Source organism: Plecotus auritus (genome assembly GCF_963455305.1).
Source record: "Plecotus auritus genome assembly, chromosome: 8".
NCBI classification, from domain to species: domain Eukaryota; kingdom Metazoa; phylum Chordata; class Mammalia; order Chiroptera; family Vespertilionidae; genus Plecotus; species Plecotus auritus.
In genome coordinates, this window is record NC_137782.1 from 129,317,648 (window position 1) to 129,345,106 (window position 27,459).

A 27,459-nucleotide genomic window follows, 5' to 3' on the forward strand; every position below is an offset into this window, starting at 1 on the left:
GGGACTGGGCAGGGGACGAGCTGGAGAGGGGCGCCGGCGATCACCTGGGTGCTAAATGAATATCTTTCCGAGGAGGGGTACGGGGAGGAGGAAAGCGAACTGGGAGAAGGCAAATCACGCCGTGAGGCGGCCGCGGGGAGAATCCCGCCGAGACCGCAAGAATCCCGCCGAGACCGCAAGAGCTGATGATCAGGATTTTCGGCGGCTGAAGCGAGTGTTGCCAGTAGCCCACCTCCAGTTCCTGGTCGTTCCCTGCCAGCCCACCCACCATTCCTGGAGGTCGTGGAGAGTCCAATCCAAACTGAGGAATGCTGGGGCGGGGCTGAGGTGGGGGCCGCAGTTGCTGTTAAGAGTTTAGACCAATCAGCCCTCGGCCCCACTTCTCTTGACCAGTAGGAAGTGGGCTAAGACGCAGAGGTAGAAAGTGTGGCTAGAAGAGCAGGCATCAGAGCCAATCAGCCGTGGGCCTCGTTCCCATTCGCCAACCAGCGTCAAGAGCGGGCCTGGGGGAGGGAGGCCAGAGCAGCTGTCAGGCTGAAGTCCGGCGAGCAACGCGCGGCGGGGAGGCTGAAGGAAGCGCGGCGCCCGGCCGGGCCCTGGAGATGGTCGTCGGCGCCGCGGGCTGGTGTTGTCTCGTGCTCTGGCTCCCCGCCTGCGTCGCGGCCCACGGTGAGCGGCAACGGGCGGGGCTGTGCTGTGGGGCGGGCCGTCCAGCTTGCGCGCGGCTCGGGCTGGGGGCCACGGGTCACCTTGGGGACCCGGCGAGTTCAGGCGGCTGGAGTGGGTGGGTGCTGGTCCTTAGGAACTTGAATTGGGCGCGGCCTGAGCCTGGGCTCTGAGCCTCATCTCCCTACATCGAAGCAAGACTCTCCCTTACCCCCACTAACGCCGACCCAGGTGGCTGAGGGAGCGACCAGGAGGAGGAACAAGGGACCACTAGAGATCCTGCATGCTGTTGATATGTGAGCATATTTGGTAACACACATCCCTACACGTGGGCTCACACACAAGCACAGATGTACATAGACAACCTGTTTGCACCAACACAAGCACAGAAACATATATATCCATACACATACGTATACCACGCTTAATTTACACAGATCAACAAATGCAAAGGCCAGGCAAAGATGGTGAGGGGAGGTGAGGAGGGATTTAGTGCTAATCCAGGGAGGACTTCTGATGGCAAGTCCTCACTCCCAAGATAAAAGGATGCATAGCCCAGTGCCACAGCAGTGGCTCTACCTGGTGGCTGATTTGGGCAGTAGACAAGGACAACTAAAGCCACAGTCAGTCCCAAGCCTGGCACAGTGGTGGTTTGTTGATTGACTAACGGACCGGTGGCAGTAGCTCTCACCCTTCCACATTCATCAATCTCAGTGGGCTAAGGAAACCAGAGACTCAAGCTTAGGTGAAACATTACACTTTGGTGCTAAAGAGAAGTTCCCACACCGCAGAAAAACCTGGTTCTGGCAATTCTCTTCCTCAGTGCAGTGGAGCTGGAAATAGTTGTTTATTCAACAACCCTTATTGTGCACTCACTATATCCTAGCCACTATGTTAGGTAATGTGGATACAGCATGGAATGAAGCTATAAACTTATGGTCCTTGCTCGAGTGGAGGAGACAGACATTAAACAAAAAAATTATGAATAATCTATAATTACAAATTATATTGGAAGTGTCAATGGAGAAAAAGTGTATTTTGAATGGGCATAAAGGGAGGGCAGTCATACAGCAGATTTCTCTGAGAAAGTGACATTTAAGCTATGGCCTAACACAGTGGTTGGCAAACTCATTAGTCAACAGAGCGGCAAACCGCAGCTCACGAGCCGCAGTTTGCCGACCACTGGCCTAACAGATGAGTAGGAGTAAGCCAGGTAAAGCAGTAGAGGTGGGGTGAGGTGAGGGTAGAAAGCCTCCCAGAGAACAGCTTGCAAGAAGACTCAGAGTGAAGAAACTGAAAGGAGTCCAGTGTAGCTTGAACAAAGGAAGGAAATAAGGTTGGAGTAGCAGCCAATGGCCAGATAGAGCAGGGCCTTGCAGGCCATAGTAAGGGTTTAGATTTTAAGTACAAAGGGAAGCTGTTTGAAGCCAGGGGAGTGGTGACATGACCATATGTGCTTTAAGATGTTTTAAGAATATCCTTGGCTGTTGTTTGGGGAATGGACCTTAGAAAGCAAAAAGGGAAGAAGGTAGACTAGTCAGGAAAAGAAATGATAGTAGTGGCCCAGGAGGATGGCAGTGGGACCAGAGTCAACTTTTCAGTTTTAGGAGAGTGTTTTGTATCCAGATTAACACATCTTCACCTTGAAACTCTCACGTCCACTTCAGAGCAAAGACAGATTAACCCTCAGAGATCACACTAGAGCTCAGTCTTCCTGGCTCACCTTTGTAAGCAGCAGCAGTTATAAATCTGTCTGTACTAACATTGACTAACTCTGTATCAACTCTATCCTCCCCAAGGCAGGGACCATCTATCTCACCCACCTGGAGGACCCACTTGGCTGAAACTGAGTCCTTGAGCCCTGACTATAGACAGCCTTCTTGACCACACAGGGTCCATGGGGGCTTCTCATCTGTACTTTTTACTTTTCAGGCTTACGCATCCATGATTATTTGTACTTCCAAGTGCTGAGTCCTGGAGACATTCGATACATTTTCACAGCTACACCTGCAAAGGATTTTGGTGGTATCTTTGTAAGTTCGGGGAGGATCCCTCCTCCCTGATCCTGTCGCCATCTTCTCACTAAGCTGAGGTGATCCCTCTCCTCTCTTCAACCAATTCTTGAGTGCTGGGACATGGAAGCGAGCAGTGCAGGAAGGAAGGGCTTCCAGCTAATTCCCTGGGCACCATGGAGGGACTCGTTGTCTTTGGGAACATGAAACAGTGAAAAACTAAGGGCCCTGTTAGCTGTACCTCTGAATGATATAACTTAAGGCAAGTTACTTCCTCATTCTGGGTCCGTACCAACTCCCTTGCCTATCCTGGAAAGGGATAGGACAACTATTTTGTGAGAATGAAGTACCCAGCACACAGAAACCACTCCACACCTCTTCTTCACACCTTGTGAGGAACTGATGGATAGTATGTCAGCCCGGTCCTAAAGCAGGTGCGTCTCCTCACACTTAGACCTGTCTAAATGTCTTTCAGCACACAAGGTATGAGCAGATTCACCTTGTCCCCGCGGAACCTTCAGAGGCCTGCGGAGAACTCAGCAACGGTTTCTTCATCCAGGACCAGATCGCTCTGGTGGAGAGGGGGTGAGGAGTGGGCAGGCACTGGCGCAAGGGAAGGGCAGGAATAGGGAAGCTCCTAATATCGGTGGTGGTGGTGGTCCTTTGAAATAGTTTTTAAATAATTCATCATTTTAAGAGTCTTTAAGATTATCCATGCTTTTTGGCTATTTATTTATAAGCCTTTATGAAAAATTATCCATGGTCCTTTCATCCTCCTAGGGTGATGGCCTAGGGGAGGGGTAGCTAAGACCCTGCCTTTCCTTTAATCTCATCACCTTTTCCAGGGGCTGCTCCTTCCTCTCCAAGACCCGGGTGGTACAGGAACATGGCGGGCGGGCAGTGATCATCTCTGACAACGCAGTTGACAATGACAGCTTCTACGTGGAGATGATCCAGGACAGTACCCAGCGCACGGCTGACATCCCTGCCCTCTTCCTACTCGGCCGAGATGGGTGAGGGCTCCTTGTCTCTGGAGGTCAAGGGCAATCACCAGTCCCTTCCCACAAGCCTCATCTTGGGGTGAACCAGTTGGAGGGTCAAAAGTCCTTGGGCTCTGGAACTCCCAGAGTGATGGGGACAGTGGGGCATGATGGGGTGCTGAGAAAGTGACCATCACCACCTCTTCTTCATGCCCTCCCAGCTACATGATCCGCCGCTCCCTGGAACAGCATGGGCTGCCATGGGCCATCATTTCCATTCCAGTCAATGTCACCAGCATCCCCACCTTTGAGCTGCTGCAACCACCCTGGACCTTCTGGTAGAAGAGTTGGTCCCACCTTCCAGCCAGCTCTAGGCTGGGAATGGGGAATCCAGAAATTCTGGTGTTTGGGACTTGGAGATAGCATTTGGGGATAGGGGAGCCAGGTAGAGGAAAAAGGCTTGGGCCTTAGCTAGGCTAAGGGAAGTCACACCACTGTTCTCCCTCCCCCAGGGCCCCCAAGGGTGTCTCATGCTATGGGAAGATGCAACCCTCAGGGCTTCTTGGCTGGAATCTGGAACAAATGGGGCTAAAGGCAGGTGGCCTGAGAGCCATCTGTGACCTGTCACATCTCACCTGGCTCCAGCCTCCCCCACCCAGGGTCTCCTGTGTCCTTCACAGCAGTTAACTGGGGTGGTTTAAGGAGCTGGTGTTTGAGGACTTAATAAACCCGCACTGACTTTTAGCAATAAAGCCTCTCATCAGGGTTGCAACTGTGTCCTAGAATAAGAGTACATGGGTGGGAGGGCCTTCAAACTCACCCATCTGGCCCCATGCCCTTGTGTTGAGGGGAGGAAAGTGAGGCCCAGAGACGATAAATGACTTGTCCGAGGTCCTTTAGGACCACTGCTCAGATTGCTAATCTTGGATCCCAACACAGCCTCCTGCTTAAGATCTTAGGAGCCATAGTCCCCTGGGGAGAAGGCTCATCTTGCTGCCTACAGCTGGGGAACCATGCTTGCCCATGGAGGATCCTTGCTCTGGGGCTTTAGAACATCAGCAAAGCAGAGCGTAGGTGAGACCAGAGATGAGCCTAAATTGAGGAGCTAGAGCTCCCACTTCTTGCCATTATCTGGTCTACCTTTCAAGCCTTTTCACCACCCACATGACTGCTGTGTGCTCCAGCAGCTTGTTAAGTTATTCTCCACCAAGCATTCCTTCAGAGGCCTGTCACCACTCACATTTTATTGAGAACAGTGGGCAGGTGGGGGTAGGAGGAGATGCTGCCTGCTGTGAAGGAGCAAGAACCCAATAGGCCAGACAGGCAGGCTCCACCTGGCTCATAATCCAGGGAAGGGCCTGTGGGCAGGCACCTGCCTTCCTAGGATCCCTTAGCAGGGGGATGTGAAGACCCCTTAGGGAAGGTAGGCAGAAAGGAATTGCAAGTGATGGGTTATAATTCCCACAGCACCCAAAACAAGAGTAAGGGGTACTGCTAATTTGGGGTTGGAGGATACAGTCAGGGCTAATCTCCGAGTATCTACCCCAGCTCTTCTAGGTTTCTGGAAGACTTCAGTGTTCCTCTGTGGAGACCCTAAAGATGGACTGAGGCTAGGAGAGCCCCTAACTGACCCATAGTCAACTGGTCCCAGGGGACCATTTGGAGCATCCTAAGAAGCACAGGCCTGTCACCCGCCAGGTCTCAGCCATGCTGCTAGTCTTCAATGGGAAGTGGTGTGAGGAAGGGGTAATGATCACCTACACACCCCTCCTGAGGGAGGCAGAAGCCTTTTCCGTACCGTGGGGCCAGCCACTGTGCCAGGGCCTGAAAGGCAAGGCACAAAATAGAGATTCTGGAGTTTGGGGAAGGAGTTAATCTCCACTCCCCCAGATGTCCAAGGAGAGGAAGGTAATTCCCCCTGGCTCTGTTTCCTGGCAGAGAGCCTTAGGGAAAGTGCTCTGGAGGCCCAGTTCTTCCTTCCTGCCTCACTCAGCTGTGCTAGTAGTAGGCAGTTGCCTTATTAGCTACAATGATGGGAGGTGGGGAAGGTGAGGGCAATGCATCCCCTCTTCTTTCTTCTTCAATAAAGTAAGGCTGTTCTCAGACTGCCACTTTGTTACCCCTTCAATAGCAAGTAGAGAGGCGTGAAGCCTCGGATGGATGGGAAGGTGCAGCCATGGGGCCAAGGGGGAAGAAATACTGTTAGGCCCTGACCTTGGTTCCAGCCGCTCACACTCTGGAATGGAGTACATCAGGAGGAGGCCAATTCTGAAAGGCTCAGCGACAGCGCAGAACCCGAGCCACTCAGCAGCAGTGTCCAGGGCATGAGGTCAGGTGGGGAGTGGAGGGCCTAGGGTCCAGCCTCTTTCCTGCCCTCTGGCAGAAACAGCTGGAATGGGGCAGGGGAGGGGGGGAAGCAGGCAATGGGAGTGGGGAGTTCCTTCCAAGCCTCTTCTCTGGGGAAGGCCCCATTTTCTGGCAGAGTCTGGGGTAGGGCCCCTTCCAGGCATGGTGACATCACACATCGGTCATCTCGTCCCCCAGCTCTGCATCTTCTGCCTCTCCTTCTTCCTCCTCTTCATCCTCCTCCTCTGAGGTCACGTTGGGTTCATCAGCTTCTGCCAGGCATTTGGGGCAGGAACAGACAAACAGATAGTTCTCCCTGCAGCGGATGGGGGGGGCGGTGGTGAGGGTGAAAAGTCAGGCAGCCACTGGGATAGAGGATCTGAGCCCAGCTGCCCACCACTTCCCCAGCAGGCACCTGAGGATCTTATGGCGGCTGTGGCGACTGCGCTCCCGCTGACAGCAGTCTAAGTAGCTGATACAGATTTCCTGGAAGGCAGAGAAGTGGGGTCTGACAGTCTGTGCTATTAGATGGGATTAGGGACTCCCCAATCACTCCCCTATCCCCAACTTCTGCTCCATCCCCAAGGGCCCGAGCTGCCCTTCAGTAAAGGGGTGGGCTACCCCGATCCATTCCTCTGTGTCCTCAGCAAGCAGGTCACTACAAGGCTCTAACAATTTATATATGAGGCAGAGAGGGGACTGCAGTTAGCCTCAGGCCAGGCTTAAAGGCATTAAGGGCAAGATCAGTGGGGGTTTAGAGGTTATCTTGGTGAGATGCAACTTGTCCTGGAAGATTCAACCAGACTGTGTGCAGCACTGACAACCAGGACCCCAAACCCACACTAGCTCCCCATAGTCCAAGCCACAAAGAGCCATCTCCTGCTTTCTTAGAAGTTGCAGATTTGTTCATCACAGGGTAGCTGGGGACAAGAACCTGGCACACAGCTATTTCTCAAACACTGCTCTGAGGCTTTCTGGAGTTATTTTTTAAAAGGTGGGGTTAGAGAAATATCTAGGAGCAGAAAGACTCATGCCCTGAGGTGTGGGGGATTCAACTCAACAGCCTGAACTTGAGGCCCTAGCCACTGCCGCTCCCAACCTCCGGAGAGAACTTGAAAGGCCCACTGTCACCCCCCATGCTCCCCACAGCTCCCAACCCCCTCACCTCTCCTGGCTTAATATCCTCCAGGGCGGTGACATGCAAAAGGAAGTTGTTTTCTGGGAAGGAGGTCTCTGCATTGGGGACACAGCTGTGGTTGCCTGGGTCATGAGAGGCAGGTAATGAGGATTGCTGACTAATAAAAACAGCCTCAAGTCTGTAGAGCACTAGGTCCCATCCTTCCTTGTTTTCTGGAAGGATGGGATCTATCTAGGGCTGTGCAGATCCTGGAGCTCAAGTTTCCTGACTCCCTGTCCAGTGCTCTTTTCTGAGACCATTGAGTCAAAGTGTATCCCACATTGCTCCCTCTCCCACCGTCCATGTCTGCCCCTGCTTTCCTCCTCACTGGCCACCTTGACTCTCAGTGGTGATGTCTGCCCCTGCTTTCCTCCTCACTGGCCACCTTAACTCTCAGTTGTGTTCTCAGTGTCTCACAAAAGAGGGACAGGGCTTTGAAAGGGCCGCCCGTGCCAGACCACTAACTCAGTCCTGTCTGCTACTGGCCATCTGGTAACAGGTGAGCCCGGCCCTCTGAGAGCCTAGTTTGGGAGGGTAGAGTGGCTCTGGAACCTGGGAAGAGGATTTGCAGTGAGGAAACTAGAGGGTGGGAGGCTGAGTGCTAGAACAGACAATAGTCTGAGCTGACTACCCCTCCCCAGCAGGTGGGGACTGCCTGCTAGCCTGAGTTCCCCACTCCCCGGATCCTGAGGGCTCCCAGGCTCTCACCACACTTCCCTGCCAAATTTTGCAGGGCAGTGGAGGTGCACAGTTCATGCTTCTCTTGAGAAAATCAGAGCTCAGTGCCCTGCAGAGCACAGGCCTGATCCACTGGAAGTTTTTATATATAAACATATATTAAGGCACCAGCAGTCCAATGAGTGAATGAATGAAAAACTGATGGACCAAAAAGGACCAGAGGAATCTCCAAGAGAAGCTCAGATCTAACCCCACTCCCAGACTCAACCCCACCAGCCTAGAAGGAGCGAAACAAAAGAGATGAACTATAACTATGAGGGCACCGCTCCTCAATGGCAGGACTCACAGCAGCTCTGAAGCACAAAGAGGCCTGATCCTTCACAGTTAAGGAATTCGCCAGTTGCTGTAAGAAGTAACATGCAGGTGTTATTCTACCCATTTTATAGGGAAAAGGAAACTAGGTTTATGAGGAAAGGCACTGCCTCACTGTCCTGCCACCCTACCACACGAATGCAGCTGATCCTTACCGTTTCACCTGAATTTACATCTCTGAGGCATGAGCCTTGCTTTTCTATAAGTGATAGCACTCTATTTTTCCAGCACTCCCCCACACCCAGCATCGAGCCTTTGCATGGATCTCAGGCCCATTTCTCATCTGTGTGTCCCTCAGACAGATCTGAAGCTTCCCACAGGCACACAGAATTATGGCCCCCATCATTAACACAGAGGTCCCTGGGGAAAACTGTCCAGATTTGACCAGGGGATAGGGAGTAGCGGGTGGGGTGGTGGTGTCTCCATTTCACCCACCTGCCTCAATGTCCTTGTACAGCTGGTCAATGAAGGCATCCAGCTGCTCGCGGTCGTGTGGCTTCAGCTCCAGAGCGTCACAGGCATGGACCCACTGGCTGAGGGAGCTGGGGGTCCCAGGCAGCGTCGGTTGGAGAGCAGGAGGCCCAGCTAACAGGGCTCTCCACCTCCAGGCAAGTTAAACCTATCTCCTTCTCCAGGGTGGGGGCCCCGTCTTCCCCACAGACCAAGAATCCCAATCGGAGCAGACTCCACCAGCTGTCTTTCTGACCCCCCATCAATATGTGCAATGTAGCACTCTGGCCACAGAGTTGCACCCTGCCCCACCTAGTCTTAAAAGGAGCTGTGGCTACCTTCCTTAGTCAATTTCCCACCCAAGCCCCGAGGGACAAGTCCAATATATCTGGAACAATGTCTCCTAACCTGGTCCCAATTCCTTGACCATTGGTCCCAACAAGAGCAAAGAGAGACTGGAATCCATCTGGAGTGAACCACTGTCGGGGAGAAAAGAGAGATGAGCACTCAGGTTCCAGCCAATTGCTTTTCTTCCTGATACAACTCTATGTTCAGGAAGTCTTCTGTGAGTCAGCCCCACCCCAACTCCCGAAGACCAAGTCAGCTCTCGCTTGGCTGTCCCAGTGGAAAATGCTGACCCAGTTGCCCCTAGAGAGCTGGAGTGACTGGGAAAGACACTGGTCCCACCCTCCTCACACTCACCTGGCTGAGTGCTTCCTCATAAAGGGCCTCTGTGAAGAGTCTCCGCAGAAGTTCCAGTTGGCCCTGGTTTAGGAAAAACAGGGAGAGACTTGCATCCCTGAGGATGTCCCATCAGCACCCAGGCAGGGCCCAGACGACCTTGTGAGGGAAGCAAAAGGGCCTGCTCTGTAGACTGAGCTCTCCCTGGGGGCAAAGAAAGGCCACAGTCCTTATCTGCAAAGAGCCACGGCAGTCCACTGGTCTACTTCAAATCAGAGTGGCAAACCCCAAATCCCTATTTTCCAGCCTTCGTTGCCAGCAGGGCCAAGGAAAGCCTGGCTTAGAACACCTGTTCTCACCACCAACTCCCAGCCACCCCTAACTAGCCTCCAGACCAGCCTGACTCTCCCCCTCCACCCTTTCCTCAGAACTCAATGCAGGAAGAACCACCCCAGATGCCTTTTTACACATCTGCCTCCACCTTCAGGCAGCTCCTGCGTGGAAATCCACTGTCCTCAGATTTTGAAATTCTTTGATTGGCAGTGGATACACACAGCTCCCTGAGCCTGTGGACCCCCAACCCTCCATTTTTCATTATACCTGATATACCCACTGCTGTCCTATCATGAGGTCTTGCTTTTCCACCCCTCCTTCCTCTGTCATTACCCCATTTCCCAGTTTTGGGTCCACATTAGATCATTAAGTTAAATAATGGCAGGAATGTTAAGTCCTCTGAATAGATTTTTCACTAGGAAGGGACCAAATGTGGAGCTTCTCAGGAAGCCACAGAATATTCCAGGCTATTGGGGTGGAGGGGGCATGGGAAAAGACCAACCTTGAATTTGTCCCCCAAGAGTTTGTGGACAATTTCTTCCTCCTCATTGGCTGTTTTATTACAGAACTGGGAGAAGAGCCTGATCCAACGATCCTTATCCTTAGCCTGCAGTGAACAAATGTTTCAGGTCACATTCACACATACCTGTGCATGCATGTGCACACATGGACTCACAGACACCACATCCTTACTGCCACTGTCGCCCCTGCATCACACTTGACCTTCTAGGTAGACCCTTCCCTTGACCTGGGACTTCCTTCCGACCCTGTATATCCCCAGCTATTTCCCCAACTGGGGCCAATCTAGCCAATTCAATACTTGAGCAAAAATAGTAATAGGAGGGGTTAGCATGGCTTCTCTCACTTTATGTAAGAGACACAATCCTAAAAAAGTGGTGCTTACAAACCGAATGCATGAATTGCTGCTGCACAAGAATGTCCTCTCAGAGGTCAAAGCCTATAGGCAAGATGAGTGCCCACCCCCTGCCAGATTTATGGTTATCAACTCCTAGGGTTTCCGTAGGAAGCAGCTGTCCTTTAGAAAGCCCACGAGGAACTCTGCATCTAAGCAGGAGACTGAGGCCGAGGGTTGAATGAAGCCTTTTCTGCTTCCCTGCAGGGTCAGGTGGGCTCACCTGCTTCACTGTAGCCACCATCCGGGCCATCAGCATGATGCTAGCAGTCTCAGGGGGGTAGTGAACACTCCTGGGGAGAAAGAAAAAGGTTTGGCCTAGGAATTCCCTCCAAGTAGCTGTTTTCAAGGAAGTCCAGTCTGACTGCTACAGACTGGAGAAAGTCATCAGCAAGGGCTTGGACAGGACTTTACATTCCTATAGGCTTAATGGGAAGGTGTAAAATGTTGAGGATGGTGGGACTGGCAGCTCAAACAAAAGGCAGGGGGCTGGGTAATGTGACCTCTGTTTAACCTTAAGAATGGGGGTGGTGGAATTCTGGGGGATGGTAACTTAAGAAAAATGGCTGCATCTGTTGAATGCAGGCAGGGAGGCAGGGGAGGGAGGAATAAAGAAGAGATGAAATGCCACCTACCTCCATGCCTCCTGCAGCTTATTGAGAGGATGCAGGGGGTCATCTTGGGAGGGGCCTGGGCACAGGACCCGATGGTATTGCTCAGCAGCTGCCAGCCGACATTCTGCACTGCAGTACATCACCTGTTGGAGGGCCTGGAGGTCACCTTAGGCTGGTGAAGCAGAGATGTCCCATGTGGTACTCACTTCCTCTAACTGCATTCCTTCCATAAACAGCCCCTGAGCAGCAGCCCAGAGTACTGTGACATGAGAAAGCGTACAGTGCTCTGGGGGCACATGAGGGGTCACCTATTAACCCAGATTTGTAAAACCATGGGGAAGAAAGAGAGCTTAGCAGGTAGAGGGGAGAGCCCCCACCAGGATCTTAAGAAGAGGACAAGCTCCCATCCAGCCTATTTTCTAGACATTGGGACTGGAACAAGAGGATGAAACTGCACAGTAGCTGAGCCTTTTCAATGTCCTATCCTACACGTGGTTCTCAGGGGCCGGGACCAGGTCCGTCTCCGCTGCTGATTCCCCAAAGGGGACTTCAGCTAAGGTCTCTTCCATCAGTCCCTTTCCGGTACACTCCCCAAGGACACTCACCTGGCAGTGGGGACAGTTCTGGTGGAGGTCCTTGCGCACAGTGCATAGCTCAGGGTGAGGCAGCACCTGGCCGGGTTTCCCAGTCAGCCTCTGGGCATTCTCCTCTGCTTTCTCCAGTGCCCGCAGGCAGTGGTCACAGGCTGAGGGAGAGCGTCAGACATGACAGTCTGTCTCGAGAGCAGGGTCCACATTTGTCATTTTCACAGCAGTATCCCAGGGCTAGAATAGTGCCAGGCACATAGTGGATGCTCACAATGTTTAGAAAGTGAGTAAATGAATACGTTAAAGAATGCACCCTGCTTCTCAATGGGACTTAGTCTGTGGGGCTCCCATCCCTTCCCCAAGACTGGACTTTCCCAACATTTTGGAAAAAAGTGACCCTCCTTCCAGTTTATCACTGGCCTAAGAAAAGAGTAGGGGGGGAAAGCATGTGGCTGGTTTCTGACCCTTAATGCAGCCTTTTTTCACCAAGGGGTATGTGGCCTCGGGTAGAAGGCTCCACTTTGGCACAGAGCCCGTCAGCATGACATCCATCCCTTATATTATTAGGGTAGACTCTGAGTTCCACCTGAGTGACAGCCCTCCCCCGGGGAGCACTTCGGAAGAGCCTCTTTCCTACAGGCTCACAGACAGCCTGAGATCAGACAGTGGTTCTCAGGGGCAGTTCTCCAAGGGAAGACAGCCTTTCTTCCTAACATGCCAGAGACATCCACCAGTAGGGAAGTATGCAGCTCTCTCCATGCAGAGGCAGCTGGGCCCAGCAGCCATGAGGCATGAGATGTGCTCACCTCGGTAGCGATAAAGTGCATTCCAGAGAAACTGTGCAGCCACCAGGGGCCGTTCTACAAAGATGGTCTCCCCCTTCTGGATCAGCTGCGTGGCAAAAAGCCCCTTTCCCTAAGAGGGCAGAGAAGGAGCAGGATGGCCATTAGAAGAGGCAGAGGACAGTTCCAAGGCTCCTGGAGGGCCACCCTGCCTCACCCCCACATGCTACCTCTTAGCAGAGGCAGGAGGGTTCCCGGAGCATGGTCAGTGCCCCATAACTGCCTCCTCTGACAATGCAGCTCTGACCTACTTTCAGTCACACTTCTTTCAGCCTGTTCAGAGAAGAGGGCCTGGGATGTCAGCCATTCCAGAATACCCAAAGGAGAATTTTTAGAATGGCCAAAGGAGGGCCACAGCTCATAGCAGGCTGGGCCTCCAGTACCAGGAGCTGGTAACAGCAGGGCAGCCTTCTCTGAGTCACCCACATGCCCCTCCAGGATCCAGGCAGTGATACTATTAATGGTTGCACAGAAATCCTACACCATGGGAGAGGGAAGCCTAGTTTGGGGGAGAATGTACCCTACTTCCCTGGTTGGGCAGATACTCACAGCACCTGGCATAGTACCTGGCACCCAACAACTTCGCAGGGGTTACTCTGAAAAGAATGACTAATCATAGCACTAATCCTAATGCTTACTTGCTTGAACTTTTGAGCTAATTGCTTCACTTCTTTGTATCTGATTCCCACATGAAAAATGAGTATTTAATAATATCGAACAGGTGTTTTCCAGGATATAGCACAGGTCATGCACCCCATAAGCTGTAGTTCCTTACTACTCAAAGTGAGGGGATGGACTGGCAGCCTGGGCATCAGCTAGGAGACTGTCAGAAATGCAGAATCTCAGGCCCCACCCCAGACCTGCTGAATCAGAATATGACTTTAACAAGATGTCAGGTGATTCATATGCATGTCAAAGTTTGAGAAGTAGAAGTCTAAAGCACCATACACATCAGGAAAAAAATGAAGGATGAGAAAACAATCGCTGAATTGCATCTCTCAGAGTGCAAATGGATTCAGGAGACAGCTTTAGAACCCAGGGAAGTTACTGGCCCCACCAGGCATTTACTTCCACCATTCACTCAAAGAAGTGCCTTGCAAACACTGAATTGTCACAAAAAGGGAGAGAGAAAAATGATCAGCACAGCAGTTAAATGTCCTGTCATGTGGCCTCTTGGGTAGCGCCCTGTCTTCTAGCATTGGAGCTCTGCCTAGACAGGGACACCTCCCAAAGTCAAAGCAGCAGGAAGTGTAGACCAGAACAGGCCCTGAGCAACCCATGAGCCACAAAGCTCAACCCTCTGAACAGCCCTGGGAGCTCACAGTAGAGTGGGGCCACTGGAACAAAATCACTGGGCAAAGCCGTGGATACACTTCGGTTGTCTTCCTGAAAGCCCCACCCATACCTTGTGGCCCCTGGGACCCAATCTTGCAAAATGAAATTTGGCCTTCTGCTACGGGACACAAAGATATGAATATTATCTCTGACAATCTCAAATCTCAGTATTAGATAAATATTGATCTCCTTCTTGAGGACCAAAATGTAGAAAATATTTAGTAATCAAAACAAAGTGAAAAGCAGAATTGTCCCTCTATAAAACCACACATCCCCAAAACATGAAAGTGTTTCAAGAAAACAGCTCTAATTCATATTTCCAGAAGCTTGGAGAGAACTGAACCTGAATGGAAAGGGCACAAAGTATGCAAATATATATCCAATTTGGCAAGTAAATAAAAAATATTGTACAAAACTCTAAGACTGCACTAAATTTTAAAAATCTTTATTAAATGGATGATTTTATAAAAAAATACAAATTGCCAAAACTTAATTCAAAAGTAAGAAAGCCTTGCCCTAGCCGGTTTGGCTCAATGGATAGAGCGTCAGCCTGTGGACTGAAGGGTCCCGGGTTTAATTTTAGACAAGGGCACATGTCCGGGTTGCAGGCTTGATCCTCAGTAGGGGGCTTGTAGGATGCAGCCGGTCAATAATTCTCTCTCATCATTGATGTTTCTATCTCTCTCTCTCCCTCTCTGAAATCAATAAAAATATATTTTAAAAAGTAAGAAAGCCTAGACAGACTAAAAAGCAGTGTTGTTTTCTGGCTGATGTGTACCAGTATGGCGTTCTGGTTGGCATCACTGTATTTGATCAAGTTTCTGTTGTGATTAGTCACGTCCCTGGCTAATAGTTGGTAAATTTTTAAGAAAGCATTCTTGCCAATATCCATAGAAGCAATAAAGTGATCAAAGCTATCCCATGTGAGGCTCCTAGTCTATATGGTTTTATGAGCCAGCTCTGTCAGACCAAAGAATAATTCTCATGCTATTTAAACTATACAATAGTGTAAAGCTTCTCCATTTTACTCAAAAACAAAACATAACTGAAGTGGTAACTGGGGAAATTACACAAAATAAAATCATAAACCAATCTCATTTGATGAAAATAGATGCAAAGAGCCTACTATCTTGCCACTAAGTCTGGGTAGGTGTATGCTTTTCTCCAGCAGCAGATCAGGTGTCGTCATGGGGAGGGCAGCCAGCTCATTCTCTCAGAGCTGGTTTTTGTTTTTTGTTTTTTTATATATTTTATTGATTCTTTACAGAGAGGAAGGGAGAGGGATAGAGAGTTAGAAACATCGATCAGCTGCCTCCTGCACACCTCCTACTGGGGATGTGCCCGCAACCAAGGTACGTGCCCTTGACTGGAATCGAACCTGGGACCCTTCAGTCCGCAGGCTGACACTCTATCCACTGAGCCAAACTGGTTTCGGCTCAGAGCTGGGGTTTTGATAAAAGGCTGAGACAGGACAATTAGGCAAGGAGAGTGGTAATGAAGTGAGAGGGAAGAAGTGAAGAAAGAAGGGGGCCGAGAGACAGGGGGGACTAAGTGATGGTAAAGGTGAAAATTTCTGCATGCCAGGAGTGACGGAATGTGACACCATCTAAGTGTAAGCCAATCAATACTAGATGCCGTGGGGTGGAGATGGAGGTGTGAGCAGCTGAGGAAGCCAAGGATGTAGGGGAGTGGGCTGCCATGCAAGGAGAGGAATGCTCCATGTCCCCTGTGCAAAAAAGGGCAATGGAAATTGGGTTGGGCATCTGGACCGGTATGAAGGCTGACATGTTGGGCAAGGGCTAAGGATACACATAGCCCCTACACAGGATAAATTATTCAACCTCTAGTAAACAAAGAAATGTAAATGAGAACAAAGCAATACATTTTGCACATATCAATTGGCAACCATAACTAGGAGAGGAAATACTCAGTGCTGGAGAGAACAAAAGGATGTGTGCTACCAGATCTTTGACCTCAGGGAAAAATGAGATATAACATAAGGGCCTATAAATAAGTACTTGGTTGAGGAAACTGCTGCCCTCCCGTGAAATAAACTAAAATTATTATTTAGCTCTTAAAAATGAATACACAGAAATAGGGTTAGTGAGATAGGAAGACTTACTGCTACATCAAAAAGCAGTTTCTAAGAATGTGACTTTATACACATACCTGCACAAGAATAGGATTGCAAGTGATTTTTTTACCTTCTTTCTTTACATGCATTTTCAAATTTTTTATAACGAACTTTTTAAAAAGCAATAATAAAGTGACAAAATCACCTCACTCTCCTGCTCAAACCCTTCAAATGCTCCCACGGGCCGCAGGTTCCGTTCCAAATTCTTTAGCACTCCCAAGCCCTTCCTCACCCAAATCTCCCCCAGAAAATTCCCTGAGGACCCACGTTTTTTTCATCTCCGTTCCCTCAGCTCACACATCTCCGCCCACCGCGCCTGGGGCCCAGGAGCACCGATCCGCATCCTGGGTGGGGAGCCCCGGGATCGCCCCCAGCCCCGCCTGCCGCAGCCGGATTAGGGCTACCGACTGGCCGGCCCGGTTCCGCGGGAGGGGGCGCGCACGGAGCCTCGGAGGCCCCGGCACACCGCGTGACCGCCCCGAAGCCTGTGCGCGGGGACAGACCGAGAGCCCCCCCATCCAGCTGCGAGCCGCAAGGGGTCCCACGGGGCTGTTCCCAAGGCCGGATGGGGTGGGGGTCTTCTCCGGCCTCACCTTGGAGCTGCTCACGAAGCGAACTTCCACGGAGACCCGGGCCCGGCCCGCCACGCCCATGCAGAAGGAGAACACGTCGCACATGGAGGCCGCCATCTTGGGCGCGCCTCCTCCTCCTGACCCTTGACCCGGACCCGGGAGACACCGCCCCTACTGGTCCCGCCCCCGGTTTGGCTGCTAGGGTTTACCCACTCGCGAATCCCAATTTGGGTCCGTTTGATCTACGTTTAGATCCATTGGTGCGTGGACTGGGTGGAGCTGGGCCTGCCTTTGTGCTTTAAAAAAATATTTTTATTGATTTCAAAGAGGAAAGGAGAGGAAGAGAGAGAAACATCAATGATGAGAATCATTGATCGGCTGACTCCTGCACACCCCACATTGGGATGGAGACTGCAACCCCCGTATGTGCCCTGACCAGGAATGGCACCCTGACCTCCTGGTTCGTAGGTAGATGCTCAACCACTGAGCCATGCTAGCTGGGTCTGCCTTTGTGCTTTTACGTTTGTGCAGTTTTGCATCTGTCTGTGTCTTCGTGGCCAGTATGGGCCTGTATCAGAGCTGATGTACTGTATAGTTTTGATGTGTGCATGTGTCTGAATTCACGTTTGTGTCTGTTGTCTCTGTCCATTCACTGGTGTGTCTTGACCAAAGCAGTCTTTGGACCCAGCCGAGGGGTAGGACAGCAGTCCGCAGAGTTACTCCTATCCTCTCTAACCCTCAACCTGAAGGGAAGGACTAGCTTACTCCACAAAGTCTGGCACAATATTTCCCTTCTCCGTGGGCCCTCTGGGCAGCGGGGCAGACAGTCCTACCAATGATCAAGTTGGACTTATTCCTGTCTCAGACTCTTCAGAGGCTTAGGGACTTTGCAGCCGGGGCAAGGGGCGGGATGGAGTAGGACCCATAGTGGACGTCACGTCTGAGATCCCCTAAAATTATATGCAAGTGAGTAAGTGTACAGGTGCATATTGTCCTGACAACAAAAGAGGGGCCGTTTTCTCATTCAGAACCCCAGAAAGCTGCAACCACTGATCTATAAGTCATGTGTCCCCAGAGCCAGGCCTGGCCACCATGCCTTGTTTCCTTGTCCGTCCTTGAAAAGGGACCGGTGTCTGCTTCTGCTGTGGTCTCATGGTGACATTTGGGGATTGAGTAGAGCCCATTAACTGCTGAAAAGGTAACTGTTGATTTTAAAAAAAAGAAAAAAGAAGTGAGCCAATTGTTCCTGGAAGAGGCAGAAAAGATTCAGCTGGGTTTTTGATTAATAGAGTTGCCTTTGGGTCCAGCATTATGGAGGATTTCCCTGAAGATAGGTACAGAGAAGGGTTCTTGGAGCTGGACCCTGGCCTCCCTCACACCTACAGCCTGGTGTCCAGGAGAGGATGGTCCACTGCTTTGGGAAGCAGGTGGTTTTCCAAGGCTGACTACTGCCTGCCTTTCCTCTCTCAGAAAACAGGGCAGCAGGGACCATGCCCTCTTTCACCACCAGGTGGCAGGGCAGGCCTCCTTCCACCAGCTCACCTCTACATTCTAAAGAAATAGCCTCAACAGCGGACCACCCAGGAATGTGGAGCCTTAGAGAAATCAACTCTGAAAATGCTTGTGACTGTCTTCACTGAGGTAGGCTATCAGTTAGGCTTCTAAGAGACAAACCATGCAGATTCCCGGGAAGGAAAGGGAACTATGAGTCAGGGTAGTGAAGAGGGGTAAATAATAACTGTTTTATGAAAAAACAGCAGAGTTTATGGTAAAATGCCAGCCTTGGCAGAGACAGAGTCAAATTGCTCTATATAAAGGGGGTGTCAAGGTGGGAAGCTAGAGAGAAAGATGGTGGTCAGGGTAGCATGTCTGCTTCAAGGAGGCACCTGGGCCTGAGCTCCTTCTGAGAGTTATAACAGTTCCAGGGGTCCTCAAACTTTTTAAACAGGGGGCCAGTTCACTGTCCCTCAGACCGTTGGAGGGCTGGACTATAGTTTAAAAAAAAAAACTATGAACAAATTCCTATGCGCACTGCGGGCCCGGGACGAGTCGGCTGCTAAGCAGGACAGACAGCGGCACCCGACGGGCTGGATAAGTGTCCTCGGCGGGCTGCATGTGGCCCGCGGGCCGTAGTTTGAGGACGCCTGGTTCAGACAAAACAAGAAAACTTTGGGGAACCTTGTGAGGGGAAGTGGACTAAATAGCCTACCTTTCCCTTTTTTTTTTTTTTTTTTTTTTTTGCTGTCAACTCTACCATTTCTGTCGGGGAAGAGTCTTCTAAGCCCAGACATTGATTCAAGGTGGCCCTCTCTGCTCCACAACCAGGCCAGGAAGAGATTAATCTCTGGGAAAGCCAGGGCTGGTACAGGCACCACTCCCCCAGGTGAAGGGGGTCTATAAGCCTTAACAGTTGCCACACACTTAGCACTGGGCCTGGCACACTGTAAGTGCTTTACAGACATCATCTTAGCCCTGGGAGCTCTACGTTATCAACACACCCATGATACAGGTGAAGAAAAAAGGCTCAGAAGTTCAGTAACGTGGCCGAAGACATAGCTGAAGGTCAAAGTCTGTGCTCCTGACCATTACATTATTGCAGCTCCCAGGAGTCAATATTGAAAAGTTCTCAACAGTTTAGATTTCTCTGGTGCCTGTTGACCCCGATGAGACTCTTGGTTAATATGTAGAGCAGGCAGGTCCAGTGGGTGTCCCCAGGAAGAGCTAGCCCAGACAGCCTGGGTTGAGCCTTCATCTCAGTCCTCAGCTGTCCCCTCCTGGCTCCGTGTCTTCTCTTTGGATGATGGTGTCAGAGCTGCTGGAGGGCTCATCTGGGGAGGCAGCCATGGCAGACACAGCTGGTGGTTTCAGCCTTTGCTGCTTCTGATACTTGACCCTGCGGTTTTGGAACCAAACCCTCACCTATAATTGGAGGCAGTGGGCAAAGATCAGAATGTGACTAGCAATTCCCATTGCTTCCTCCATTCCCACAGTACCCACTCCACTCAAAACTTGCTCTTCCATTTAAAGGAAGAACTGCCCCCAACACATCCTTTCCTTAATTCCAGTTGCCATTCATTCATCCGTTCATGCAACAAGTATTTTTTGAGCTTCTATTATGTACTAGGCACTACTCTAGGTGATGGTGATGCAGTGGTGAGCAACAGAGGCATGGTCCCTGCCCTCATGAAACCCACAGTGTAGTAGAGAGACACTAATAACAAGCATGAAAACAAACACATATAGATAAATGCAAATGGGGGTAAAAACAGGGGTTTGAGTCTCCCTGAGAAACCAGCATCTAGGTAAGTCAAGGCTCGGCGGATAAGAGGCCAGCCTGGTGGGGACAGAGAAAAGCAGGCCAGGGCAGGGTATGAACTGTAGGAAGGCTCTGAGGCAGAACCAAGCTTGGAGTATTTGAGGACCAGGAAGGAGGAGAGCATCCCTGGCACAACCAAAAGTGAGAAGAGAAAGTAAAGGAAGAGGACATGGAAGAGGTCAGTGAGGGCCAGATTACCCAGGACTGTGAAGGTCAGGGGCAAGGAATGTCAACTTGAAGGCTTTTAAATGGAATGTGACATAGTCCTATTTACTTGTTGAGTCTTATTTACATGGCACATCTGGCTGCTGTGTGAAGAATGGATGAAAGGAGATGCAGGGAGGTAGCAGGGAGGTTCTTGCAGTGATCCAGCTAGAGCTGGGTCTGATATGAACTGGGGCAACAGAGAGAGATTAAGCGATTCCAGCTGTATTTTGGAGTAGAGGTGACAAGGCTTGCTGATGGGGTGGTAGTGGGAGAGAAGGGGACACCTAGGATGACTAGGTATTGTGAGCAGCTGGAGGGATGGTGGGGTCACATGTGGGGAGAGGAACAGATTTGGGGAGGGGAAAAACATCAAGAATTGAGGTTTAGACATGTTAAATTTGAAATGTCTATACATCAGACATCCAAGTGGAGACCTCAAGAAGGGAGTTAGATGTACAAGTCAGAAAAGGTGGGGGGGGGGTTAAGATACAAATTTAGGAGTCATTGGCTTATAGATGGTATTTCAAACCATGAGAATAAATGAGATCAGCTGGGGAGAAAAATTTGAAGTCACAAAGAGAAGAATAGCCTACAAAGGCAACAGAGAAGGGGGAAGAGAGCTGAGAGGAAAACCAAGAGAGTGTGGTGTCTGGAAACCAAGAGTGTGTTTCAATGAGAAAAGGAGCCGTCAGCTGTACTGAGCGTGGAATAAGAAAAGAAAGGAGTCCTAACCGGTTTGGCTCAGTGGATAGAGCGTTGGCCTGCGGACTGAAAGGTCCCAGGTTCGATTTCAGTCAAGGGCATGTACCTTGGTTGCGGGCACATCCCCAGTAGGGGGTATGCAAGAGGCAGCTGATTGATGTTTCTCTCTCATGGATGTTTCTAACTCTCTCTCCCTCTCCCTTCTTCTCTGTAAAAAAACAATAAAATATATTTTAAGAAAAAAGAAAAGAAAGGAAAGCATCTGTTGACTTTGGCAACACAGAGGTCATTATGAGAGAAGTTTCAAAGGTATGAAAGGGAAAGAATTCATATTGGAATGAGTTAAGGAGTAGATGGGAAGTGAGGACATGGGGACAGGGAACATAGCCAGTTCTTGAGAAGTTTGTGAAAAGAGCAGAGAAATGGTGCAGTAGCTGGAAGGGAATATGGGGGTCAAAGGAATGTTTATTATTTTTAATATTCAGTTATTTGAATACCTACTTAATTTCACTGCCAGCTCATTATTTAGCATGAAAATGTAATGTTCTAGGTTAATATCTATAAATATGATGTGATGTTTCCATAATGTAATTTCAAATGGGACTATTTTTCTCATTCATGCAGAGAGTATGCCAATAATTAGGCCTGCCTCCCCCAACGGCCTGGCACAGAAGAAGAAGGCCCATTTCTTCATCCCAATGACCAGGGCCTTCCGGAGAGTAGTGTCTGCCCCAGGAGTCTCTGTTCCTACCTGGTTCTCTGTAAGGTTGAGCCGGGCTGCCAGCTGGGCTCTGTTCTTTCCTACTAGATTGTGCTGTTTTGCAAACACTTTCTCCAACTCTTCCAGCTGCTCCAGGTTAAACATAGTTCGAACCCTCTTTTGGGGTCTCTCAGTGTCCTGAAGGTCCTCACTTGGGGCCCAGTCTTGGGGACTCCAGAGGCCTGGGCAGTGAGTCAGCTCCAAACCTAAAGAGTAGGAGGGGAGGTTAGCCAGCAACCATCTACCCACCCAGGTTGGAGGGGAGCTCCACTGCCCTGCCTTGCCTTTGGCTAGGTAACACAGCAAGAGGCACAGTGGGAAGAGACTGCACAGAAATTACAAAACAAGTGAGACAGAAGGGACAATGTTGTGAGACTCCTTCTGCCTCCATGATTCTCCAGCTGTGTGGCTTAACCTCTGACCCTAAGAGAAGTTGCTGAACCTCCATCTCTCCTTGCCCTCCACCCCTTTCCTTGGCTCCCTCAGGAACCCACAGGATGGGCAGAGAAGGGACCCTCAAGGTTTCCCCCTTTTTGTTCATCAAAACAAATACTTTTTGAATGTCTATGTGTCAGGCATGGTTCCAGGACAAAATAGAAAAATCTCTGTATAGCAATAGAAAAGGTAAAGAAAATATTGAGTATGTCAGACAGTGATTAATGCTAGTGAGAAGAATATAGCCGGGAAGGACAGAGTGAGTGTGTGTGTATGTTGGGGGGAGGATAATTTGCATTTTTAGAAAGGGAAGCCACCTCACTGAGGTGATATTTGAATAGGGCCACTATATGCAGTTTGTGCCCTGCACATGGGTACCCAGCTGAGAGGGTAAGTGGAGTCTGAAATTCTGCTCGCTCTCCACAGGCCAGTAGTTGCCCCCTGACAAGGTGCTGTGTCTGCCTGAAGGAAGGGGTGACATTTCCCAATGCACACACAGGTGCTATTCAGCTCACCGAGAAGAAGACAATGGAGATGAAGATTGGTCCACCAGGGGAGAGTACCTGAATTATAACTCGAAAGAAATGAGAAAGTGGACCATTTGGCTGTCTGGGAGGGGAGTGTTCGGAGGAACGGAAGCGCAGCTCTAAGACCCCCTCAGCTTCCATAGGCTTGGGAGGCTCCCAGGGCTACACACTGTTCCAGTGAAAGAAGGGAGGTCAGGACCGTGGCTGCCCAGGACACCAACCACTGGGCAAACCAGACTTACCATAAGTGTAAGCAAAATAGCAAGAGATGAGAAAACATTAATAGGGTCTGATTAAATAAAGTATGGTGCATCCTTACCATGGACCACTCTGAGGTGTAGAGAAGCTCTGTGTGGATTGATATGGAAAAATCTCCAAGCTGTATGGTCAAGTGAAAGAAGTAAGGTATAGAGCAGTGTGTCTAGTATGGGGGGAAATGTGTGTGTGTGTGTGTGTGTGTGTGTGTGTGTGTGTGTGTGTATTCAGGTATTAAATATGCATAAAATACTTCTGAAAGAATCAAGAAACTGTGGGATGGAGGTAACTAGGTCTTTGGAGGTCAGCCACCTAGTGGTAGAGGAAATTTCTCCACCTATCTTGGTAAACTTTTTTCCTTCCTGAAATCAGTTATTAGTAAACATTTTGACATTTGAACTGTGTGAATGTAATAGCTATGCAAAAACGAACTTGAAAATGTGACAACTTTAATGGAAAGTAGTTAAGTGCAATTCAGACCTCCGTGTGTGAGGAGGTTAGAAACCACGGCGTGGTGTGATGGGTCTGACTCCCAGCTGCAGTGGCATGATGGGGTTAGGAACCCAGGGTTTCTCTCCAACAGGGGTGGGAGGCATACCCCTCCAGATCCCTGAAAGCACTCTAAGAAAGCAGGCTCAGAGAGGTTCAGTGTGGAGAGGAGCTCACAGAGACAGGAGCAGTGGAGGCGACATTGGGGCCTGGGGATGGCCGGCTCCCAGCAGCTCCCCGCTGAACTGCACCACCTGTCGCATCTGCTTCTCTGGGCTGAGACGGGGCCATGAAGTCACCATAAGAGCTGCCTTGGGGAATAGTCTGCGCCACCAAGCATTATCCAAAGGGCGTGTGGGAGGCAGCAAATCCCTCGTGGAGGACGCAGAGCCCAGGAGCAGGGTTGAGTCCCCTGCAGTCCCAGCGGTGGCCGTGGTAGCCTTCCGAGCCCCACTTCGGTCCACCGGCATCTTTTGCTCTGCACTCGCCCTCACATTCAGCTTCTCCCACCTCGGCAGCCTGCGGGGGAAGCCTGGCGCCAGGGGCTGTTCTCAGCCAGTCCTCCGGGGCCTCAGTTTCAACCGCAAGGTCAAGGGTCATAGGGCCCTTTCCACTCCAATCGTGTGTGGTTCCCAAACTCAGGGACTTCTCCTCTAGCCTGTGCCTACTGTCGTGGCCTCACTCTCCACCTACCCCGCCTGCTTCCCGGGGCACCTCATACCTGTGACGCCGAGGCCCTGGAGACCGCAGAGGTGAGCCACGCGCAGCCCCAGCGCAGGGGGCTGGGGGAACGGCTGGTAGAGCCCCACGCTCAGGTAGGCGGGCAGCCATGTAGCGGGGCACGCCCAGGGCAGACCCGAGGCGGGAGACCGGGAGGGAGCCTTCCAGATGCCCGAGGAGGCAGGGGCGCAGGCGGACAGCAGGGAGGCGGCGGGCGCGCGGGGCTCTGGCCTCGCCAGGATGGCCTCGACAGAGAAGGAGGACTCCAGGTGTCGGGGAGCGCGGGACCTGCCAGGGTCGGCGGGGGTCCCGGGGGCGGGAGAGCAGCCTGAACGCGGGGACTGGGCCTGGTCACTCATCGGGCTGGGCATGGCGCGTCCCTGGCCGGGACGGCGTCAGGGGGCAGCGCGAGAGGCGAGGGAGAACACCCTGCAAAAGGGAGAAAGACTTGCTGGCTTGGAAGCGCCCTGTTTGGGCGAGTGCTCTTACATTTGGCGGGGCGGGGCGGGGTAGGGCGGGGCCGGGCGGGGCGGGGTAGGGCGGAGCGGGCGGTCTTTTTCCCTGCGGCCCAGGCGGGGCCTCCCGCGGACTGCGAGCCCGGACCCTCCACGCTATGCGCTTAGGATGCGCCAAGGACCATGCTCCCTCGGTTCTTCCGAATTTAAAAATGCCCATCCAGGTGCGGTCCTGGGGAGGAGCCCTGTCGCTCGCTGGTGATCGTGGGGGAGTCACCCCGCCACTGGGCGCCCTCAGGCCTCTGCTTATCTTAGAAGCAGAAGCTCCAGCCAGATTCACCTGATATTGCGCAGCCCTTTAATTTTTAAGCAATTAAATGTAAATATCTTGCTTATAAGCACAGTGAAAAGTAAATTTTCCACTCTGTCCCTCCAGCCACTTACTTCCCCTGTCGGCCCACACCGTTGTTTACCAACTTCTTCCAGGAACTTTCTGTACCCACATTACTGGAGAAACAGTCCTATATCCAGAAAGGGGGAGGGAAGAACTGTAACGGTTCCAGATTTAAAAACACTAACTTATTGTCAATGCATGGCAGTTGACGGCCTACAAAACTCCTGTGTTATGTAGTTGATGGGCAGGCATTCGATCCCTGTTTTCCTGATGGATAACCAGGACTTGCTAGCTGTTGTTCTTGGTTAAGTTACAAGTTACTGTTTGTCTTTCCTCACCTGTAAAATGGTGATAGTAGTAGCTACTTCATGGGGTTGCTGTGCAGATAACATAAGTAATGCAGGTAAAGCATTCAAAATTAGCCTGTGCATGGGGAGCACTCTGCTGTGATTGTGGGGCTCGGAGGGATTCCCGACTGCCAGGCTAAGGATGGCATTCTGCTTCCCCAAATCAGTTCCTAATGCTGAAACTACTCAATCAGGCGCAGGGTACTTCCCTGTCATTGTCAACCAGGACACAAACATTCCTATTCTGCTCTGCCAAGTAGGGGCCAGAGGCACCTTGCTGGGTGGGCAGCTGCCTGCCCCGCCCCCTTCAGGCTTCAACAAATACTGGCTCTGCCTTCTGAGAACGCCCTCCCGCTCCTGCTTCCCCAGCAGACAGCCTGGAACATGAGGGTGAAATGATGGGCGAATGGACTGGTCCAAGGTCTAGGCTTACTGTGGTCCAGCTAGAGGCTGCTGGGTCAGAGATGAGGGGACAGCAACCAGGAGGGCCCTGGGGATGCAAACCCCCAAGACCCACCCAGACATCAATGCCAAGATGCCAACAGCATGCCTCATGAAGAGGGGAAGGAGGACCCACAGTTCATGCTGTTGGGGGACAGTGGAGCACAGTAACAGAAAATGTGGATTTGGGTGTTGGACAAACCTGGCTTCACATCCCTGCTTTGTCATTAAACATTTCAGTGGCTTATTCACTCTAAGACTCAATTTCTTTTCTTTTTTAAAATTCTCACCTGAGGATATTTTTTCCATTAATTTTTTAGAGAGGGTGGAAGGCAGAGAAGAGAAGGAGAGAGAGAAAAACATCGATGTGAGAGAGACACATCGATTGGTTGCCTCTCACACATGCCCTGACCTGGGCCAGGTATTAAACCCACAACTGAGGAACGTGCCCTTACTGGGAATCAAACCTGAGGCCCTTGGTCTGTGGGAAGATGCTCTAACCACTGAGAAACTGGCTAGGACTACGCTCCAATTTCTTATAAAATGGGAATGATCTCTTAGGTGAGAAAATAATACTTACCTGGTGAAATTGTAAGAATTAAATGAGATTGTGTTTTTAGTTAAGTGGTAGCTATTATGGGGAGGAAAGGGTCTATTTACAATGGTAGATGAGCTAGCCCAGCCGTGGGCAAACTACAGCCCGCGGGCCAGATCCGGCTGTTCTATCTGGTTCTCTTGCTCTCCCCTCCGCTCCTTTACTTTGAATTTATATTAGTTCACACAAACACTCCATCCATGCTTTTGTTCCGGCCCTCCGGTCCAGTTTAAGAACCCATTGTGGCCCTCGAGTCAAAAAGTTTGCCCACCCTGAAAGCTTCCTAATAGGGTGCAGTGAGAGATAGGATGGGGCCAGATTCATGAAGTGTCTGGTCTGTGTCCTTTATGAATGAGACTCTCAATGGGTTAATCTGGCAGCAGCATGCACCCTGCAATCAGAGGGAGTTGACAAAGAAGAAGTCAAAATGGATACAATGGAAGGCTTATGAACAATTTGCTAAGTCTATTCGTGCTGATTTTTAGGTAAAATACATGGTTAGTATATCTCTAGCATTGGGTTTTCAGTACTTAATTAACTATATTTTATTACATAGTTATCTGAAGGTGTTTTTTTTTGAAGGACTAAAAAAGTATGGGAGTATTGTTCCCACAATTTCTGCCTAAAGCAGGCGTCCTCAAACTACGGCCCGTGGGCCACATGCGGCCCGCCGACGACATTTATCCAGCCCGCCGGGTGCCGCTGCCTGTCCTGCTTAGCAGCCGACTCATCCCGGGCCTGCAGTGCGCATAGGAATTTGTTCATAGTTGTTTTTTTTTAAACTATAGTCCGGCCCTCCAACGGTCTGAGGGACAGTGAACTGGCCCCCTGTTTAAAAAGTTTGAGGACCCCTGGCCTAAAGAATCTACTAGTTCTCTCTCTGTACTAGAGAGAGAACTTCAGGCAACCAAAATGATGGAAAAGAAAGCAGCATCCTATATAATAAAACCCTATTATGCAAATTGACTGAACAGCAGAACGACCAGTCACTATCACGTGCATTGGCCACCAGGGGGCAGATGCTCAATGCAGGAGCTGCCCCCTGGTGGTCAGTGTACTCCCACAGGGGGAGTGCCGCTCAGCCAGAAGCCGGGCTCATGGCTAGCGAGCGCAGTAGCGGAGGC

The 27,459-nt window shown here is 50.8% G+C and overlaps 4 protein-coding genes across 6 annotated transcripts in view; 1 reads left to right on the plus strand and 3 right to left on the minus strand.

The window, feature by feature from the left end:
* STAMBP (STAM binding protein) overlaps positions 1 to 27,459 on the minus strand; it is a 762,428-nt gene that overhangs the window by 413,578 nt on the left and 321,391 nt on the right. The gene's annotated exons all lie outside the window — the stretch shown is intronic.
* PRADC1 (protease associated domain containing 1) lies at positions 512 to 5,760 on the plus strand. The gene is made up of 5 exons (XM_080684483.1): positions 512 to 669; positions 2,599 to 2,699; positions 3,154 to 3,263; positions 3,524 to 3,691; positions 3,880 to 5,760. The coding sequence occupies exons 1-5, from the start codon at positions 603 to 605 to the stop codon at positions 3,998 to 4,000; spliced, it is 567 nt and encodes a 188-aa protein (XP_080540609.1). The 5' UTR covers positions 512 to 602; the 3' UTR covers positions 4,001 to 5,760.
* On the minus strand, positions 4,878 to 16,832 carry SMYD5 (SMYD family member 5). 3 transcript variants are annotated; one of them, XR_013961438.1, is made up of 14 exons: positions 16,714 to 16,825; positions 12,616 to 12,724; positions 11,828 to 11,967; positions 11,244 to 11,365; positions 10,832 to 10,901; positions 10,198 to 10,302; positions 9,384 to 9,446; positions 9,090 to 9,160; positions 8,667 to 8,773; positions 8,206 to 8,262; positions 7,170 to 7,264; positions 6,420 to 6,490; positions 5,873 to 6,320; positions 4,890 to 5,482 (listed from the first exon to the last, which is right to left on the minus strand). XR_013961438.1 is itself a non-coding variant. In XM_080684481.1 (13 exons), exons 1-13 carry the CDS (start codon positions 16,807 to 16,809, stop codon positions 6,176 to 6,178), a joined length of 1,251 nt encoding a protein of 416 aa, XP_080540607.1. In that variant the 5' UTR covers positions 16,810 to 16,832; the 3' UTR covers positions 4,878 to 6,175. The 3 variants fall into 3 exon arrangements, 2 of the variants coding, with proteins under 2 accessions (XP_080540607.1, XP_080540608.1); XM_080684481.1 differs by having other exon boundaries at positions 4,878 to 6,320; positions 16,714 to 16,832; XM_080684482.1 differs by having other exon boundaries at positions 4,878 to 6,276.
* NOTO (notochord homeobox) lies at positions 18,933 to 24,580 on the minus strand. Its single transcript, XM_080684613.1, has 3 exons — positions 24,105 to 24,580; positions 21,669 to 21,883; positions 18,933 to 19,611 (listed from the first exon to the last, which is right to left on the minus strand). The coding sequence occupies exons 1-3, from the start codon at positions 24,472 to 24,474 to the stop codon at positions 19,453 to 19,455; spliced, it is 744 nt and encodes a 247-aa protein (XP_080540739.1). The 5' UTR covers positions 24,475 to 24,580; the 3' UTR covers positions 18,933 to 19,452.

Bases quoted from the DNA above. Each gene is read 5' to 3' on its own strand.
- PRADC1 (XM_080684483.1), top strand. From the start codon at position 603: ATGGTCGTCGGCGCCGCGGGCTGGTGTTGTCTCGTGCTCTGGCTCCCC. The intron at 2,700-3,153 runs GTAAGTTCGGGG...AATGTCTTTCAG, and splicing joins AGGATTTTGGTGGTATCTTT to CACACAAGGTATGAGCAGAT. The intron at 3,692-3,879 runs GTGAGGGCTCCT...ATGCCCTCCCAG, and splicing joins TTCCTACTCGGCCGAGATGG to CTACATGATCCGCCGCTCCC.
- SMYD5 (XM_080684481.1), bottom strand. From the start codon at position 16,809: ATGGCGGCCTCCATGTGCGACGTGTTCTCCTTCTGCATGGGCGTGGCG. The intron at 11,968-12,615 runs GTGAGCACATCT...GCTCTCCCTCAG, and splicing joins TGCACTTTATCGCTACCGAG to CCTGTGACCACTGCCTGCGG. The intron at 6,491-7,169 runs GTGAGGGGGTTG...TCTGCCTTCCAG, and splicing joins AGGATATTAAGCCAGGAGAG to GAAATCTGTATCAGCTACTT.
- NOTO (XM_080684613.1), bottom strand. From the start codon at position 24,474: ATGCCCAGCCCGATGAGTGACCAGGCCCAGTCCCCGCGTTCAGGCTGC. The intron at 21,884-24,104 runs GTATGAGGTGCC...CCTACTCTTTAG, and splicing joins CCAGGGCCTCGGCGTCACAG to GTTTGGAGCTGACTCACTGC. The intron at 19,612-21,668 runs GTAGGAACAGAG...CTCCAATTATAG, and splicing joins TCAACCTTACAGAGAACCAG to GTGAGGGTTTGGTTCCAAAA.